At 45.1% G+C, this 20,279-nt stretch overlaps 1 protein-coding gene across 4 annotated transcripts in view; it reads right to left on the bottom strand.

Annotated features, from left to right (window-relative positions):
• Positions 1-769: 769 nt before the first annotated feature.
• ADTRP (androgen dependent TFPI regulating protein) overlaps positions 770-20,279 on the bottom strand; it is a 95,093-nt gene continuing 75,583 nt past the window's right edge. For 3 of the 4 annotated variants that reach the window (XM_084796198.1, XM_084796199.1, XM_084796200.1), the window contains 4 exons: positions 19,087-19,185; positions 17,753-17,868; positions 9,630-9,781; positions 770-2,092 (listed from right to left, as the gene is read on the bottom strand). In XM_084796198.1, coding sequence (XP_084652324.1) covers positions 2,058-2,092; positions 9,630-9,781; positions 17,753-17,868; positions 19,087-19,185 — 402 coding nt within the window. In that variant the 3' untranslated portion in view covers positions 770-2,057. The remainder of the gene's footprint in view (positions 2,093-9,629; positions 9,782-17,752; positions 17,869-19,086; positions 19,186-20,279) is intronic. The other variant, XM_084796201.1, reaches the window with a different exon arrangement.

The raw sequence follows: 20,279 nt of genomic DNA, 5'->3' as shown, positions 1-20,279 counted from the left end.
TAAAGAGAGAACCTCAGAAAATTCACATCATACCATCCACAATAGCAGTAGATATTTAAAGACCAGACAGGGAGAGGCATGCAGTAGCTACAATAGTGGGAAAGGGGGAGGGAGGGTTTGCCAACAAAATCCTCTCCTCTTGGCACCTGACAGGAGCTGAGGCAAAATGCCATTTTAAAAAGCTACCAGGCAGCTTTAGAGGTGACGGTCTCTCCATGCATAGCTCACCTAGGAAGTGTCACAGATCGACTGTGGCTTGGCCCTCGGGACACCTATACAGAAGACTTGTATGAGGCAGAAGCCTTGTCTTAGCTACAGTCTGGTGTGGTCTGTATAACAACAAGCCTCTGTCCGCTCACATAAGGGCTAGTACAGAGGTGGCCCCAGTACCCACATACCCGCAAAGGACAACATGGAGGCAGGCTTAGTGCTCACTGCCTGCCCTCCTGAGGGACTGCACAGAGGCAGGCTTGGCACAAGGGTTTGATCGCATATGGCTGTATTTTCATATGTGCCTGTCTACCAGTTGTGGCCATTCTGAGTATGATGGTCTTCTCTCCTGGTCTGCGGGCTTCTACTGCTGTAATAAAACACCATGACCAAAAGCAACTTGGGGAGGAAAAGGTTTATTTGGCTTCTACTTCTAGGTAACGGTCCATGGTTTCCTGGAAGTCAGGTTCTGAGGGAGTCAGTGTAGAACTCAAGGCAGGGCCGGAACCCAGAGGCAGGAACTGGAGCAAAGGCCATGGAGGAATGCAGTTTATGTAGATTATAGATTACATATAGATACATGGGACCATGCACATGTGGGGGTGGGGGTGGGTGGGGGGAGAAGACATCAGAAGGGAAGCTGGCAGAAAGAGAAGGAGTTGCACAAATGGGAGAGAGGGGAGGTTCTTGGGAGGTAAATATGTTTAAAATACATGATCTGCTGTTAGAAGGAATTGTTCTTATAAGGCCCAGTTCTATGTAAAGTGAGTACGCCACAATGACAGAAATGGACCTACAAACCCCAGGAACATTAACGGGTTCATGAGCTCTTGCGAGTCGAGTCACCCTATCACAGTTGTACAGTACAGTAGTTTGTATAGGAGCAAGCTCAGCCCTTTCACGTTTACCCCTGTTCCCAGCTATGTCTCCTTTGCGTATGGTACATACATTGATTTCTCAAGAACTCATCCATGCCTCCATTCAAATCTGTGTTCAAATGGAAGAGCCATTCACAGCTCATTATGTTCCACCTTAATTGCTAATCCCTGCCCCAAACTTTAGCACTGAAAAGGGGAAGGTGGGCTTATCACCCTTTATTATGTTAGTCTCCCTGCCCTAGTGAATTTGATGTTGTACTAGGCAGACAGACAGACAGACAACTTCAGTAGCTTTTATTTCATTAAACTTCTAAATCAAGGGAAAATAGGTGAGATATCACTGAAAACAACCAGCTTATTAAAGGTACTTAGTTTTTAGAAAAGTTGGCATTATTGAAAAATGGGCCAGTACTGGGTATTGGGAAATCTGCTAGTAGAGGCCATGGTGTTCATTGTGACAGCAACTTTTCTTTTTTTTTCTTTGCTTTTTTCTCACTCTGCAGCCCAGGCCATCTTCCTGGGAATGCCCCTGTGCCTGGCTACTCCAGCTTGGCAATGATTCTGAGATATGCAACATGTCATCTGGGTCTTCACTCTGCCCCTTGAGGGTTACGTGATTGTCTGTCTCTAAGTTCCTGTCCTCACACCCATCCTCCAAATGATCCAGCAGTGAGTTTACACAAGCTTCTTTCTTTGTTCTTGGTCAAAGCCAAAATCCTCATGGAGGTCAGACAACTGCAACAGATTCTGAGATGTCAGGAATTATCTGTCAGCCTTTCAGGAAACCAACTAATCCCAAGGGAAGCTCCCTTCATACCTACCCTTTATTAAATTATGCATAAATTCTCCATCTTTCCTATCTTCCCATGCCATTCCACCACTGATCAAAAAAGAAATAATTCTGAGAATAATAGAAATATAACCAGTTCTATGTTTTTTCTTCCATGGCTCTTGGAAAATAGTGTGAGGTCACTTCTTCTTCACCCATGGCTTCACTGTGGCACCTGTACAAACAGACAAAGAGACATATCAGACACAGGTTTTCCTAACTGGAGTTCTTGAGTGGGTAGAGACTCACCCTGATGGGCAGTGGGAAGTCAAACTTTTTCTCAACAAGAGAAGAACTCTGATAAACAGCCATTACTGCCGCAAAGACAAGAAGCAAGCTGGTCTCCTATCTTGGGGGTCAGTATGTGGTTAGGCAGTGATGCTATCAGTCTTGGAGGGTCAGTATATGGTTAGTCAGCGGTGCTATCGGTTTTGGGGGTTAGTATGTGGTTAGTCAGCGATGCTATGGTCTGCCTGTCACTCTCAAACCAGCCACCAATTGCTGCTGCTTTGGATGAGTGCTGTGTGCTGCTCACATTCACTGGAAAATGCAGAGATTTGCAGACACAGACAAAGAGACTGCATCAAATTAGAGAAGAAGTAGGGGAGTGAATGTCCCCTAAATTGGGGCTTTCCATGGCTTCTCCCAAACCAGTTTATATCAGTACTGGCACAGGATTTGTTTTGAGTAAGCACATTATAGGATCATTCTCCTGTTGAAACCCTAGTGTGACATTTGTAGAACGTGTTCCATTCAGCCAGCAAGCTGTTATCTCCATATTTCACGACCACTGATGTTGGCACAAGCCTTGACATTGATAACCTCTCCATAGCTCCTTATCCATCATGCCCATTGCCAAATGCTATCAGCTCTTTTTGAATTTTTTTTCCTTAGCTTAGTCTCTTTCTTCCTGTAGGAATCAGAGCTGGTGTAGTTCTGGTCTGGTTCTGCAGAGCTCTCATGCCCCAGATTCGAGCACAGCAGCAGACAGCAAGCGAGTGAGCAGACAGCCCACAGAGTGGGAAAAAACCATGGCTGGCCATGCTTCGGCTGGGTTAGTATCTGGAATATATAAAGAACTCAAAAAAGTAACTTCCCCATCCAGAAACACAGCTATCAATTCACAAGTAGGCTAATGAACCAAACAGACAGTTCTCAAAAGAAGAAACATAGCCAATAAATATTTTAAAAGTTACTCAATACCCTTAGCCATCAAAGAAATGAAAAATAAACTACAGTTCTATTTCATTCCAGCCAGAATGACTATGGTCAAAGAAGCAACTGACAACAAATGCTGGTTAGAATGCAGGGGAAAGGAACCCTTGTTCACCTCTAATGGGAGTGTGAACTGGTGTTACCACTATGAAAGTCAGTATGGAGGCTTCTCAGTAACAATAAAACAATTCTAAAACTATAACTATCATATGACCCACTGTACCATGTCTGGGCATTTACAAAAAAAGACCCTATTTTACCATTGTAATAACTGGGTACCCATGCTGGTTGACATTCTCATCACAAGTTAGAAAATGGGAGCATTTAGCTGCTCATCAACAGATGAACTGATAATGGAAACGTGGTGCAAATGCACAATGGAATGCTATTCAGCTGTTATAAAAGAAAAGAAGAGAAGAAAACTTCCAGAAAATAGGTGGATCTGTAAATTATATTGAGTGAGGTCACCTCCACTCAGAAAGACAAGCCCACATTTTCATATGTAGATCCTAGTCTCTAGTGTTACACACGTGTGTATGTGTGGGGTGTTTGAGAGTGGGTGTAGGTGTTAAAATCAGAAGAGGGATGATAAGAATGGAAAGGAAGGTTCTAAGAAAGGAAAGAGAGTAATAGAACACGCGTGACATGGAAGCCGGAAGTGGAATGCTGGTGATGGAAAGGTGCAGCCAGGGGTGACAGAAGGGTGGCAAGGAAGTGACAAGGAAGATCAACACAAACAAGGATGTATGAAAATGCCACAGTGAAACATAGGGCATTGTATGCTAATTCAAATGCAAACAAATACATTAAAAAAATTCCAGGCTGAGTCCATCCTTCAGACTGCTGCCTCCGACACTTCTATTTTTGACAAATATCTGGAAATATAGCTCAGAGGTAGGGTGTGTCAGTCCCTAGCTTCAATTCCAGCTCTGCTAAAAGTAAACTCAAACAAACATATGAAAAATAGTATAAATTATGGATTTCCTATTTGCTTTAGTCTTCAGAGCCTGTGGTGACTAGGCTTTGTTTTCTGTTTTTAAGTTTGTATTTATTTTTATTTTATGCATACTGTATACCATGTGTGTACAGTGGCCCCAGAAGCCAGAAGAGGGTACTAGATTTCCTGGGGCAGGAGTTACATACAGCTGTACCATGTGGGTGCTGGGAATCGAACCTTGGTCCTCTGGAAAGCAGGGAGTGCTCTTAGCCACCAAGCCATCTCTCTGCCCTGGTGACTGGTATCTTGAAGTCCTGCTTGTGGTCACCTTAATTTCCTTAAGATACCATCTCCTGATCCCAAGGTCCTTATGACACCCTTGCATTTATCCTTCTCCTCAGCCCAGATTGTTGCCGTCACTTCAGCAACACTTTAGTATCTACTGAGCCCTGCAGGCTTCCTATTGCCTTCTTTAATTCTATTCATTTTTCAATTTTATGTGAATCACACCAACTCCCAGTAAATCTTCTCTGGTTGTTGTTTGTTTTTCTGTTTAATTTTCTCTTCTTTCTTATTCCTTACTTCCTTTCTTCTTTTCTCTTTCTTTCCTCCTCTTCCTTCTCTTTTTCCGTCTTCTTCTCTCTCTCTCTGATATTTTTGAGACAAAGTCTCACTGTGTAGCATTGGCTGGCCTGTCTATTTATGCTCACAGTGCTGGGATAGAAAAGTGTACACACCATGCCCTGCCTAATAAGTCTTCTCCTTGCTCTGAGTTCAATCGCAGCTTTCACCTTTTAATGTTCCTCTGTCAACTAAGTAGCAAGCTGCTTCCTTTATGTTCAAAGACTTGATCAATATACATTTCTCAAATGTGTTTGCTCTGCGCTCACTCTTGGCATTCTAAAGTTCTCCCTCTCCGTGTGTTTTCCAAGCTTCACTTCGTTCTTATGACCATAATCATAACCTCTCTCCTCGGGTCCAGCGCCCCCATTTTTGTTTAGGAAACAGAAGGATATGAAGACTCAGAGAGAAGTGGAAATGATGGCTTGAGCTCTGTTGGGAGAGGAGGATGTCTCCTTCCTCTACATCAGACTGGTCTCCATACAAACTTAAGCAGCTAGGTGGAGTGCTAGGAAATTGCTCTGGCGTGGGTGTGGCTTGAGTTAATGCCAAGCATCCACTGTGATTACATGCTTTACCTCAGGGTGGTGTTGTTGGGAGGTTAAGGGACTTTTGGGAGGTAGAGCATAGTGGGAGATTTTTAGGTTATTGAGGTTATGGAGAAATTCTTGTAGGGCTGGTAGTGGCCTTGGATTTGAGCCCATTAATTACTTCCTTTGTAGTGTGAGATGTATTAACTTCCCTGATCTTTAAAAAGATGTCTATGATCTGCAACCTTCTACCTTCACCTGAAGCCAAATCAATAAATCCCACCCAAAATTGTGAGGTACATAAACATTTTCTGCTTCTTAACATTAACAGTCTTAGGTGTTTCATTCCAGCAATGAAGAGCTGACTAATACACTCGCCAACATGGAGAAAGCATCTTCCTACACAATTCTGTGGAAGATTCAAGAGTCATCACATAATGTAGAGAATTACATGCTCTGAATAGCTCAAGTAGTGTTTTTCTTCTTGCTTCTAGCACATGGAGACATGAGATGGCTCTTTAGTTCTGCATTCTCACAGAGCTGAGCACTTCCCAGGCTCACTTGTGTCTTTAAAATTTATCTCTGACCACGTTTCTATTGCATAGAAACTGCCAACATATTAATAAGCCATCTATCCTATATAAATGATGTCTACAAAGTGGATTTCAAACTCTGGCTGGGAAACAGTGTTTACTATAGTGCTTTTTGGTTGAAGAGAATGCTTCAACAGTGGAGAAAGTCTGCTAGTTGTCAGCCAGAGAGTTAGATCCAACCCTCATTTACTCTAGTCTTTTCTTCATCCTCTTTCATTATATGAGAGAGCTTAAGACTAATATGTAATGTTCATCTTCTGGTGTGGCAAAGACAGTGCTTTAATCTACATGATTTTATGACTCCTGTAATCAGAACACAAGAGAAAGTATTAGAAACAAACGTGTTCCCAAATACTGACAGTTGTATATCTACAATTATATTCATCTGAGATGTTGAGTTGAGATTGTGAAGAGTATTTGCTGGGCTTCAATGGACCTGAAGCACAAAGCAAAGTGGCTATTTCAGTGTCCTTGACTGCTTTACATTGCTTGCCTCAACGTATACCCCTTTCTCCAACAGTTCTTCAACGGGCACACCCCCTCTCCCCCCTGCCTATACACCGAACTCCTGGTCTGATGTCTCAGTCTACAACTGTTAGAGCTACTTTCTTGACTGCTATTTCCAGGACACCTTGGTAAGAATTCTCACTTCCTACCTAGAAAAAAAAACACCCCCTTACCCCTTACGTTAAACCATCTGCTCTGATAGGGTCATTGCGAGAGCTAGCAGAAATGAGAATTCGAAGATAGCTAAGGCATCTTAACCCTTAAGAAGCTCAAGGCCTCCTGCAAAGACAAACCCCTAAAGCTATAGTAAAAGCAGTGATGCCAAAATAACAGGTCTAGTAGTTAAAAGATAGAGGAAGGCCAGTTGGAAAGGACACTGAGTCCAACCTGGATAGATCAGCACAGCCATCTTAGAGGAGGTTGAAATAAATGAGTAAATGTGAGCCAGGCAAGGGCTGGGAATACGGTAGGGGCTTAAGTCCATGGAGGCCAGAAGCAATGCTAATGTAGAGGGAGGGGAAGGAAGGAAGCTTGGAAGAGAAAGAAAACACACCACGATAGGAGCTGAGTACTGGAATCTGTGTATTTTGAGGACCCCGCCTTTCTTCTGTAAGCTTGGGGAAGCCTTAGAGTATAAGAAGAGAAGAAGGGTCTGGGTGCGCACAGATGGTTCTATTCGGCTTTAGTCACTTAAAAGCATAAGCTGTCACTGAACTTCTGAGGGATCTAGTTTCTCCTCTTTGAGACAGTAGCTTGGGCTGCCCCTTGACTTGCGATTCATCTCGCCTCAGCATCTCAAGCAGGAGCATTGTTAGGTGTGTGTCAACCATGGCTCACCCACATTGCATTCTCCGCCTCCTCTAATCATTTGGTTCTTTGCAACGAATGATAATTTGTTCAGGACGTAACTGCTAATCTATTCTGCTGCAGTGTGAGGCTTTTCATCTGTTTTCTTTTCTTTTTCTCAGAAATGCAGAACTGGGGATGTATCATTGTCGGTACTAAGCTCCATCTTGCACATTATACGTACTCTCTTGGTAATTACGAGCTTGTATGTTGATGTTATCTTGCTTACTCACTGAGACCCAGCTGTGAGAAAAATTGGACACAGTGGGCAGTGGTGGGGCCTATTAGTAGCTTGCTGCTGTGGGCATTTGAAGAATAATAAATGCAAAAAGATTTTATTTTATTAAAAATGTATTTGTTATTTGTACTTATATGTGTGTGGTTCTGTGTAACCTTGTGTGTACCATGTGTTTGCAAATGCTCTCAGAGGCAAGAGGGTGTTGGATTCTCTAGAATTGAGGAGTGACTTTTTTTTTTGTTTGTTTTAATTCAAGATGTTTAACATTCATTCTTGTAAAGAAATAATTTAGAGCATCAATCATCATCAAACTTAACACAGCTGATTTTAAAATCCACTGTTCTTGATAATCTCCGTAATTGAGTTTTCTTTATCTGTACTTCTACCCAAAGGATTAGTTCCCTTTCCTTCCCTTCCTCTCACCTGTTTTCCTTAAAAACAAAAACAAAAACAAAACAAAACAAAACAAAAAAAAAAACCCTCAGATTTTTGAAAGTCATCAGAAATCTTAACCATGTGTGGTGGCACACACCTTTAATCCCAACACTGGGGAGACAGAGCTGGGGGGATCTCTAAGTTTGAGACCAGCCCTGTCTACAGAGTGAGTTCTAGGACAGCCAGGACTACACAGAGAAGCCCTATCTTTAAAAAAGACAATAAATAGATAGATGATGGATGGATAGATAGATAGATAGATAGATAGATGATAAATAGAGGGAAAAAAAGGAAATCTTACCCAGAAATTCAGGTACCCACAACATGTTAGAATTAGGTGCTGGTACATTTGACATCCACCCCCTGCCCCATGTGAATTCCCTGTGGATTGGAATCCTGGGTTTGAAATATTGATTTTAAAAGGTTGGCTTTTTTGTTTTTGTTTATGTTTAGATTTAAGCTAGTTTGCTTATAGCATCTCATTTTAAATGTTTGCTTTCCCAGAAAATGCCTCCTTAAGGTTTTCATGAACTAAAGCTTCCAAGAGAAGTAAGTGTCACAAATCCAAGTTGAACCTCTTTCTCTGAGGTGTCTGCCTCTCCTCACTCTGGGCCCCTGGGGACTGGTTGCCTGCTTTTTGCACCCACAAATTTATGCTTTCTATGAACTCACAGGGTGGCCTAGAGATGCCCTTTCTGTTTCAATGGCACAGAACTGCTGGTGGCTGAATGGAGGGGGATGTTTATATACAAACCAAGGTGGAATTTCTGTGCGTCTCTTTGCAGAGTTAAAACATAAGACATCACCCCCAAATTCCAGGAATGTTGTACCAAAATTACCCTGGGATGTCTTCACTCCCCTTAATAAGCCGTTTGTGCCGCCCTTGGTATCTGGCCTAGCCTCGTCCCTTCTATTGTCACACAGGACCTTCAGATTGGATTAACTTAGCAGACTGTTGCCTCCCACTATCCCCAAAGCTAAGCATCATCAGATAATATCTGAAACCTGAAGCGGAGTTTTCCCCATTTTGCTGTAGCCCATGCCCCTCCCCCACCTGCTGTCTCCATCAGTGCGGAAGTATTTGGTTACATGCATTGCTTTTTGATTGCCCTTTGTTCTGTGACTATGTGTATATGTCATTTGGGGCAACCTGAATCCATGTTTCTAGGGTCATGTTCATTCATTCATATTTGTCACAGAATAAACTATGTCTTATAGCTTAGAGTGAGAGTCACCTTTTTTTTTCTTCGAGACAGGGTTTCTCTGCGTAGCCTTGGCTGTCCTGGACTCACTCTGAAGACCAGGCTGACCTCGAGCTCACAGCAATCCACCTGCCTCGGCCTCCCGAGCTCTGGGATTAAAAGCATGTGCCACCACCGCCTGGCTAGAGAGTCACATTTTTGTGTGGGCAAAAGGAATACATTTTTAAGAGTTCATGTTCCTTAAGCCCTCACTGGAGTGAGCGAAGTCCTTCATGAAACCTCCCGTCATGCTGGGGGAATACCACTTTGTTCTTTGAGTCCTAAAGTTTGTAAAGGGGATTTTTGCCTTTTAGGTAAATGAGGTATTAATTGAAGGAAGAGGGGAGTCACTTGGAGTTCTCTGAGGGAAGGCCGGTTTGCATCAGGCTTTTGTTCTGCCAGCTTTCACAGGACCCACTTTAGCCCTATGAACAAAGGCAGCTGGCCGTGTGGTCTTCTGATCTGGACTAAGTTTTCCTTCGGTTTGGGGGAACAGTGGAGGACAGATAAGAAAGAAGGGTCTCTGTGAACTGAGGGGGACCTACTGACCCCATCTCCACTGGTTGATCTTCTCTCCGAGCAGGTAGATGCCGACAACCAGGAGGGAATTGGCCGAGAGGAAGACGGTGATACCCAGTGGGCTGAGGGCGGCAAACACAGGGTACACCCAGTTTCCGGTCTTAGCGTAGCGCCACAGGATGCTGCACGGACAAGAGATCAAGATGATTAGAAGCACGGAGGCCAGCAAGCTATTTTCACTTCAGGTTCGGTGGGACACGGGAAGACAGCAGGTGAAAAGCAACCATGAGGAGCGTTTGTAACACCTGAAGTGTTCCCTCAGATCTACAGGAGGGAGCCAGTTTTCTCCTTGTATCGTTGCTTATCTTAATAGGACATCTTTTCTCACGGACCAAGTGGGTCTTCTCCCTATCTCAATGATCCATCTTGGTGAAAGGATAGGAGACCCAAAACACAGCATCAGTGAGGGAGGGTGTGTGAGCACATGACTGAATGACTGCTTTCTTTGAGATTAGCAGCCCGCTGAGACACTGGGCCTGTGAAGCCGGGTCCGTTTGGCTGCCTGCAGCTGAAGGAGTGTCACGCTGCCGCTGGCTTTGGTACCTAAGCAGGCAGTGCAGCGTTTGTCAGCTCTCTGAGTCTTGTTGACATGGGAGGGGGAGAGATGGCGCACTGTCACTCTAAGACAGGATGCCCTGTTGTCCCTGCCTTTAGCTCCCAGGAATCCTTAGGGACAGAGCACTAGGTAGGAGCCAATGAATTGGTAGGAAGGCTCAGAAAATACTCACTCGAGGCTAGACTGTAAGTTCTTTCTGTGAACCAAAGGAAAGAAAAGAAACTCTGGGAGAGAAGCCGTGACGTCTAAGCAAAGCCTAAAAATGTGGTTTGCTGGAAGCCAACTGAGCCATAGATGCCCAAGTCTGGAAAAACTTAAAACATAGAATCCGTGTTAAGGAATGATGTCGCCTCAGCTGCAGCTTACAGCTATTAAGTATGTGGGATCTGGAGGAAGAGTCTGTGACTTAAGTGTTCAGTCAGCCACCTATTTAACTGTGTGATTTCCAGCAATTTATTAACTCCACTGGTGTAGACCAGGGATCCAAAACACATACACCGCATCAGGAAGCTGCGGTTTGATTTTGTTTGGAGCTTTGTTTTAATAGTAGTTATTCTGTGTAATGATGTGATACTCATGATTTATTGGAGTAAAACACGTGTTTGTTGCCTATTTATGTCATGTGTAAGATGCACAAGACACTGCCTGGCGTGTAGGAGTTTGATAGAACTTCCTGAGACGCCATGTTCACAGAGAGACTGCACAGCAGAGCTCTCTTGTAAGAGGGAGGATAGGCCAGTTCTGAGAAACAGAACTCCAGCGTGGCTATCGACAGAGTTCAGGCAGAAAAATGAAGCCTGGTGCCGAGTGTTTCGTGGACAAGGGCTAATGTTTGGGGCCAGGACGAGGGTGAAGCAAAGGGAGATCGGGAGGACGGAATTCACAGGCTCATCACTGGGCATCAAAGGATATTTACTGTCAACCATGTAGAGGACTGTCTATAGGATGCCGGGAAATATGTGCAAATCACATGTATATTAATAGCTAACAAACATTTAGAATATAAAAATAATTTGCCTAATTAAAAAAATACTCCTAAACAACCTAATTAGAAACAGACGAATGACTCGGCTAGACATCCTACAAAAAAACAAAACAAAACAAAAACAAAAACAAAAAACCCAAAACAAGTAACAGGACCACATCAAAAGATGGTCACGTGTCACTGGTATCTGGAGAATACAGATCAAAATCATGAGTATCACATCATTACACAGAATAACTACTATTAAAACAAAGCTCCAAACAAAATCAAACTGCAGAACATACATGTTTGTGTTGATATGGAGAGATTAGATCTCTTCTATGTCGTTTGGGTAGGAAACCTGTATGGGAGTTCTTCAGGGAGGTAAGACAGGTTATCACCAGCCCCAGAAATTCTACCTCAGCGTCGTACACTCAGAGGCGAGAAACCAGGGACCCAAAGGTATCTGCGCATTGGGATTTATGGCTCAAAGGTAGAAACAGCTCAAGAGTCCATTGATGGATGAATGGCAGGGGGGAGCAGCAAGGGTCACGCGGCAGCTGGAATCCTTTCTCTGTGGCTTTCTTAACTATAATGAGAAAAGAAGGAAGTAGAGGGAAGGAGGGAGGGGTGCGTGTGTATGTGTGTGTGTGTGTGTGTGTGTGTGTGTGTGTGTGAGAGAGAGAGAGAGAGAGAGAGAGAGAGAGAGAGAGAGAGAGAGAGAGAGAGATGATAGTACACCTTCTTCAGATCTCCCTCTATCTCCTGTGTGGACTGAAGTTTGAAACACCATCTTTCAACCTCAGCTTTGCATGTGAGGCGTTTTCCTTGTTAGAAGGTCATAGGGATTCTTGTTTGCCTGGTCTCAGAGGTCTGCTCCCTCAGCTGCCCTCCTGCCTCATCTGATCATGAAAACAAGAGCATCCCCACCCCCCCACCCCCACCCCTGTATTTGCTTCCTGATTCTTTTCCTTATCTTCCCCTCAGACTCCAGAAATCTCATCCTGAGAGATCAGCTACCTACGTCTTCCTGCACCCATCTCTTTAGAATGCATACAGTGAGATTCCTCTTGGTGGGTGGGTCTCACCCTTCTCTGTAGAGAGGAACTGTTGTGTGGGGTGGGGGGGGGATGTGGGGGGTGAGGATTACTTTCCTAAAGCCTGGGATGTATCCTAAACAAGCTGAACCAGCATTAGATTTTACTAGAACCTAAATATGGTCTTTTAAACAGGCTATTTTTAAAAACTATATTCTAAGCTATTTCTTTCACAGTTCATCTCTCTTAGTGAAAGCATCGTCTTTCCTGGCCACTGTGTGACACTTCTTAAAAGTATCCCTCATGTGTCCTTAACATTTGCCCATTACATGCCAATCAATCCATAAACCTATTCCATTCCTTCGACAATACATTTCTGGTAGATTCTTCATTTCAAAAGAATCTGGTACCTTCCTTATGCTGTTGTTACATCTAGTTTCTGTTATGAGCATTGAAATTGCTTTTTAATCCCCCCATCAGAGCCCCACCCCTAAATGCTGATAATAGAAGTGCATTGTGTGACACCTTGGTAGTTATTTTCATACATCAGCATGAAGGCTGGTGAGTGTGGCTATGGGAAATGGGGCGGGCATTCTCACTCTCGCTAAGACTTGAGTTTAAAACCCATGTCTGACCATGATGGTTCTAGATGAAGGATGCATTTCAGAAAGAGCAAACAGTGGCTCTTGCAAAGACTTCAGCATGGTGCACTAATTGAGGAAGGAGAGACCTTTCAGTGCAAGGGATGGCTGGCTGCTCGGAACTCAGATTGACTCAGTCTTTAGCAACATAAAATATATTCTTGGGATAGGATTTATAACTGTGTGCGTATATGAGGGGTGGATTTAGATACTGTTATTCTTGAGGAATAAGGTGGTTAACGCTCACTTAGAGAATCTGGAATTATCCAGGAGGCAAACCTTTGATGGATTTTTCTGACTTGCTGATTGTCTTAGGGTTTTCTTGCTGTAAATAGAAGCCATGACTACAGAAACTCTTATGAAGGACAACATTTTATTGGGATTGGCTTACAGTTCAGAGGTTTAGTCCTTTGTCATTTGTGGCAGGAAGCATGATGGCATGCAGGCAGACATGGTGCTGGAGAGGTAGCTGCGAGTTCTACGTCCTGATCCACAGGCAGTGAGAGACTGCCACAGCAGGTCTGGCTTGAGCATCTGAGACCTCAAAGCCTGCCCCCAGTGACACACTTCCTCCCACAAGGCCACACCTATTAATAGTGCCACTCCCTGTGAGACTATGGAGCATGGGGCCATGTTCAGTCACATCACCACTGTTAGTTAACTTCTTGGGCATGGTTATGAGGGATTGTGTTGATCAGGTTAACTGAGGTGGGAAAACCCACCCTAAAAGTGAGTAGCACCACTTACTAGCCTGGGGTGCTAGACTGCAAAAAGGGGGTTAGCTGACTTAGAAGCACTCACTATTCTCTTCTTGCTGACTGTGGATGCAGTCAGTTTGTCCCACTTCTAAACCTGCTTGGTCTTTGGTCCAAGATGCTGTCCCATGCCAACTCCTTCCTTCTCTGTGCTCTTGTCACTCTTTGTGCTTTGGTCACATTTTATCACGCTCCAGCCCAGGCTCCTGTAGTTCATGGATGGGCCTCACTTCCACTTAGTAACAAGCCCCTGGAGGATGGAGCCTAGCCTTATATGACTTCACTTTTCCTAGCAGGACCAGGTCTGTATTAGGGCAAATATGTGCTCAAATCCTCCTTTTAAGAAGGAATAAGGCCAGGCAGTGGTAGTGCACACCTTTATTCCCTGCACTTGGGAGGCAGAGGCAGGCAGATCTCTGTGAGTTAGAGGCCAGCCTGGTCAACAGAGTGAGCTCCAGGACAGCCAGGGCTACACAGAGACACTCTGCCTCTAAAAACCAAACAAAGAAGGAGGAGGAGGAGAAACAAGAGGAGGAGGAGGAAGGGAGAGGAGGAATACAGCCAGCAGTAGGAACTTTCCTTTGCCTACCCACCACCATTGCTTTAGACAGAGTAGGGTGAGGTGTTTCAGGGGTGAGAGAGCAGGAAGGAATGAGAAAGCCACCAGATAGAGTATAGGTGACTAAAACTTGCCAAAGGAAATGAAAGAGTTTTAGTCATTACTCCTCCGCGGGGCTTTGTTTCCCCTCTGCAGGGCCAGATCTCTAAGTTGGTGATCTGAAAAGTAGCAGAAAGAGTACAGCACAGGGGAAACAGTCCCCAGAATGTGGCTATTCTTAGGCCACTGTACTGTGGCTTCATTGGGATGATTTGTCTCTGGTACAGAGTATGCAGCTCCTTGCAGACTCATGGTTGTTTCTCAGGCCCCCTGTGGTCCAGCCCGTGTTCAGAACCTCATTCTTGCTATGTTATCTCCCCATTGGACCATCCCAGTTGGCACACCCCAAGGGCCAACCTACAGCACTTGTCCTTGAGTGTCTAACCGTGGGGAACTTCCTATGGCCCCAAGTTCTCATGAGGGTCTGGGAGTACAGTTTGGTTAACAGGGCAGGGCTAACTTGCAGATAAGAGTCTCAAGTCCTCTTAATAGGGACTAGGCTAAACTATGGGTGTGACTACCCTGGGGCAGCAACAAAATGCCTCCAGGAATACTTGTATTGCACTTATTGCAGTACAAAGCTGAGTCTAAAGCCACCTTCAACTGGGGTCTCTTCTTTCCCAATCTAGTTTTTTCTTCATATGTGCATATGGCAATGAGTCTGCTCAGTTCCCAGTGCATACAAAAGTGCCATGCTGGGGACTGGGTGAGGGAAAAGGTGGGCATAAACCTTGCCTTAGTCTCAGCACTTTAAAATCTTTCTTAAGGTTTTGTTCACAACTTTGTCCTTGTACTTTGTTCCTTCTCCCAGTAGGTCCCTCTGCCTTATGACCTCATAACCTGGAACATGCTGTCTAATCACTGGAATGCCAGTGTTTACAGGCCAGTTGATAGCTGTCTAAGTCACCATCCTCCATTCATGCTCTGAGATTAGTTTTTGGGCATTTGGCTGACAACAACACTCCTGAGTCTCGACCTTTCTTCTCCCTCAATCCAACTGCCACACTTCAGCCCTGGCCACCTTACCTTCCTTTGTACTCATGGTACTTTCTGTGGCTCTGCTTAAAAATAAAAAAAAAAAAAAAAGATTTATTTATTTAATGAGTATGAATGCTCTAACTGCACGTACACCTGCAGGCCAGAAGAGGGCATCAGGTCGCAGTATAGATGGTTGTGAGCCACCATGTGGTTGCTGGGAATTGAACTCAAGGACCCGTGGAAGAGCAGACAGTGCTCTGAGCCATTTATTTCCCCATCCCCTGCTTTTTAAAGCAGAAAAGCACTCAGTCTGTAAGTACAAGTTTGTTGAGATGTATTCATGGCCTAACTTCTCCCTGTCCTCCAAATCTGCTGTGCTCTTGGCTCCGTTTCTGCTCCAGAGCTCTTATTCCTGCTCTTACTCTTTCTCTGGATAGCAGCCTAAAAGATTCTTCCCCTTAAAAAGCCAGCCCTAACTGGGCGTGGCAGCCCAGCACACGGGAGGCAGAGGCAGGCAGATCAATGTGAGTTCGAGGCCAGCCTGGTCTACAAAATGAGTCTAGGACAGCCAAGGCTACACAGAGAAACACTGTCTTGAAAAAACAAAACAAAACAAAGCCAGCCCTGTCCATCCGCCCATAGCATCCCAGTCTCCCTGCCATCAGTTTCATTACTGTGTCTTCCTTGTCCTGTGGCCCTTCTCATTCGCAGACAGTCCCTAAGAGCCACAGGCTTCTTGTACCACCCTGTGTCCTCAGTGTCTAAATCGTCAGGGCTTCAGAATCCTTAGCACAACAATCCTACACGTGGTCCCCAGGGACAGCTTTGTGTCCCTTTGCTAAAATTCAAAGATCCTCAGGGGTGGAGAACAGTGCAGACCACTTAATTCTTGTGGAAATTATATTATGCAAGAACTTTCTAGAGAAAAGCAAGAAAGACTTTAGCACTGAGGGCAGGGGATGAGGAAGGGTAGGGAGAAGACAGGAAGATTATGGGAGAGAAAGCGAGTTCATGGAGTTCTGGGTACCAAACTGGTGAATTCTATGACAACTGTGCTGCTAAAGGGCTTGGGATGGTCCCTCCCCCATGTCCTTTGAAATGTCATCTTCTACTTTGCTCTCATCACTAACAGAATACTGCACTAAACGGCTTCCCATATAGATACTGTGGTGATGATGCAGATTGCTGCATGGGTTCAGTATTCAGGTCCTGTGCATGGATGGTTTGGCCCTTTCAGGCATGAAATGCTGTCGTAGCAGAAGGCAGTGGAAGGTATGGCTGTGGGTACAGCACATTGGTGGGGTGCTTGCCTACCATGCATGGATCCTCAGTTCAATCCCAGCACCATAAAACCGAGCAAGGTGACTGGGATGGTTTGAGCGAAAACAGCCTCCATAGGCTCCTGGGGAGTGACACTATTGAGAGGTGTGGTCTTTTTGAAGTAGGTATGGCCTTGTTGGAGAAAGTATGCCACTAGTGGTGGGCTTTGAGGCTTCAGATGCTTGAGTCAGGCCCAGTGTCACTCTCTTCCTACTTCCTGCTGATACAGATGTAGAACTCTAGGCTCCTCCAGCACCATGTCTGCCTGCATGCCTCCATGCTTCCTGCCATGATGATACTGGACTAAACCCTGTAAACCAGCTGCAGTGAAATGTTTTCCTTATGAGAGTTGCCACGGCCGTAGTGCTTCTTTAACGCCACAGAAACTCTGACTAAGACAGTATCACACTTCTGTATCACACTTCTGTAATTCCATCACTTGGGAAGTAAAGACAGGAGGATCAAAAAAGATCATTGGGTTATTCTCAGCCATACAGAGAGTTTGAGGCTAGCATGAACTACATAAGATGTTGTCTCAGAAACAAACAAACAAACAAACAAACAAGAAAAGAAGGAAAGAAGGGAATCGGTCATCTTCAAGCACCAGACAGAAGGTCGTATGCATGCCCTTGATTGCAGACCACTAGGCAGCATTACAAAGAGTGAACGTCAGCAAGTGATTGAATGAAGAGGTCAAGGCCAGTTACTTGATTCATTTCCCATGTTCTGCAGGTCTCTGGCGACTGACCTCTAGGTGCTCATGTCTGAGGGGTACGCTTATGAAGGACAGTAACAAATGCCTTTTGAGATGGAGTACATATGGATGCCTTGGATCATTTATTCATTCATTCATTCACTCTTTGTTCATTCAAATATTCTAATTGCAAATAAAATTGAAAGCAATATATCCTTGGAAACACATGAACAAAGAGGTTGTGGCTTGCTGTGTGTGTGTGTATGTGTGTGTGTGTGTGTGTGTGTGTGTGTGTTCAGGTATGTTTGTGTGCCCTTTTGACTATGATATTTTCATGAATATTAAAATAAAACAATAAGAACCCTTCTCCCCTGGAAATTTACAGATGGGTTAGATCACCAATTAAAGCAACACAAGGACCGATCTAATGGTACTTATCTGGAATGTCCCTTTGGGTCATGAGTGACAAGTTTCAATTGTCAGTTCTTACCTGGAGATGTAGGCAATAATACAAGTCACCAGCAGGGTAAGTCCTAGCTTCTTTGATGGAGGCCGGTGTGGTCTGAGAATGAGTTCAGCAAGTGACAAGGGAAATATGAAGGTATGCTGTAGAAGAAAATATGACAAACTGTAAGGCGGGGCTCCCCAGCTGCTCACAGTGCCCACAGTGCCCTGTCTCTTTCCAGTCTATGCACTTGTATGCTGCCCGGTTGACCTCCCAAAACTTGAGTTAGATCATTCTCCTGGGATGCCCAGGGTTCTCTTGTGATGCCCTGTTACCTGCTATGTTGGTCTAAACGCCTCTGTCTGGGTTCTGAGGCTCTTTGAAATGTCCTTCCTACCTCTCTGGCCTTGCATGCTGCCTTCTGTGCCCTCATAACACACACACACACACACACACACACATACACACACACACACACACACACACGCCAGACATGCACACACATGTGCGCACACACACTCAGGTGTACACATGCTAGACATGCACTCACACACACACATGTGCACACACTACAAGCATGCACACTCACACACACTCACATACACTCTCATCCACAAACACAAGCTCTTTCTTGTGTTTTCCTTGTGTATACCTTCTTTTTCCACTTGGACGGGGAAGAGTCCCCCATTCTCCCTTGTACTCTGCACGCTGCTCTCCACCCAGATGCTTCCTCATTGTGTACGGATCCTCTGTGCCATTCAGAACTCATGCAGCCTTCTGTGGTCTTTTCTGTAAATTTTCCCTTTTGCTAATTTCTCTTAGATCACTGCCATTGTATTTGGTGCCATCTAGTCTCACATGTACAGTGTGCATCCATAAGTGGGGGTGGGGCAGAGAACACATTCCACATTCTCTGTGTTCCCCACTACAGTCAGCACTGAGCTCAGTCCTGCCCGGGGATGGCTGGCGCCGTGGAGTATGCACAAGGCTCCCTCCGAGACTCCCTAAGCTCACCCCCATCTTCCCCTCATCTTCCTTCTTTATAACCATCTGCTTTGCCATATCTTTCAAATACTTAAAACTCCATTAAAAATAATGCAGTCATAGAAAGTCACTTTATGGAATGGGGTTGTCGGCACACAGTGCTGGGGTCACTCCCCTCTGAGTTTTAGAAGCTGCTCTAGGATAGGTTCCTGGGGGTCTCCACACCACGCTCCCTTCGTTTGCTGGAGACATTACAAAGCCTGTCATTCTGTCCTCTGCTTTACACAGTTCTTCGCAGTGCCTTGCTTCCAAAGCCTTCTGCTTCTGAGTCCTGGTGGCTGTCGGCATCTGAGTCACAGAATCCATAGGCTTTGAGAGGGTCTGTGTGCTCCTACCCAGTCTCTGGTGCCCAGGGCACTTCTTATTGTCAGTCCCACAAGGCTTGTGTTCAGGAGGAGTCCCCAAGAGCCGGTAGCCTCTTTCGTCCCTTGTAGCTAGAGCCCAATCAGGAGATCAAGATGAGCTTCAGGTGCCAAAAATTATGACAGGTTTTGTGACAAGTGGCACTGGGGTAATAAGGAGCAAATGTTAAGGATAGGGGTAGGGGCATCATTGGCTGGAGTGTTCCAGGCAAGGTTATAAGTGGGTGACACTGAAAAGCTGAGTATCCTAAGGGTTTAGGATCTTGTGTTGTAGAGTAACAAGGTACTGGCCCTGAATGTACTGACTGGTTAGACGGACATGCAAATGGAGAAAGTTCCGTGTTCTCTTTCCTGCTCTGTATCTTCTCATGGGTCTGACTCTAGTTTAGTGCTTTTGTGTGTTCCTCTGATGAAGAAACATGATGTTTCTGGGTACAACCTTCTGAATTCCACCCTGGGGAATTAGCCGAAGACCTCTGGACTTGAGCTTTCTTGCTGTCAAATGGGGACAATACGCGAGTACTTTTGCTAAGTGCACGCGAACCACTCAGTCCTAACAGTGTAAGATGCAGATGTGGTCTTGACACATCTGGTGACCACCTGCCGTGGTTGTCGCTATTATCACTGCGAATTTCATCCTTCTTCTGGGTGGACTCAGGGTGGAGAGCAGGTTTGGGGTATTCATAGCTCTAGGTGCTTGGACGATCCTGGCCTGCGCTTGGCAATCAGCTACAGCACGCACTCTAGGGGATGGGACCACCGCCATCTTGGGTCATCCTGGATACTCCTTCCCCTGCCCCCCACAGCTGCCAAAGCTCCGTCACACCGCAGACTCTGATTCCTGATCATACTCAGTGACTGATCCAAGTGCTGTCTCTCTCGAGAAGCCACAGAGTTGCCTGCCCTGCAAAGACCCTGCCTCTCTGGCCGCCTCTGCTCTGCTCTGCTCTGCTCTGCAGCACTCGGAAGGATCCAGCTTCTATTAAGAGTCATTAACAGGTCCATTATACTGGCCATTCGGCTGACAGATTTTATTAACCTCGCCCACCACCAGAAGCTCCCTGTTGTCTGCACTAATGATCACTGGGAAGAGAATTCCTGTGGAATAACGCAGTGTGTTTGCATTAGGACTAAATGAGTTCATGGTGATTAATGCTTTAACAACC

This window comes from Acomys minous (assembly GCF_964271855.1).
Source record: "Acomys minous genome assembly, chromosome: 9".
NCBI lineage: Eukaryota > Metazoa > Chordata > Mammalia > Rodentia > Muridae > Acomys > Acomys minous.
The sequence above is the reverse complement of the archived record's forward strand: the minus strand, read 5'-3'. Positions and strand labels throughout refer to the sequence as shown.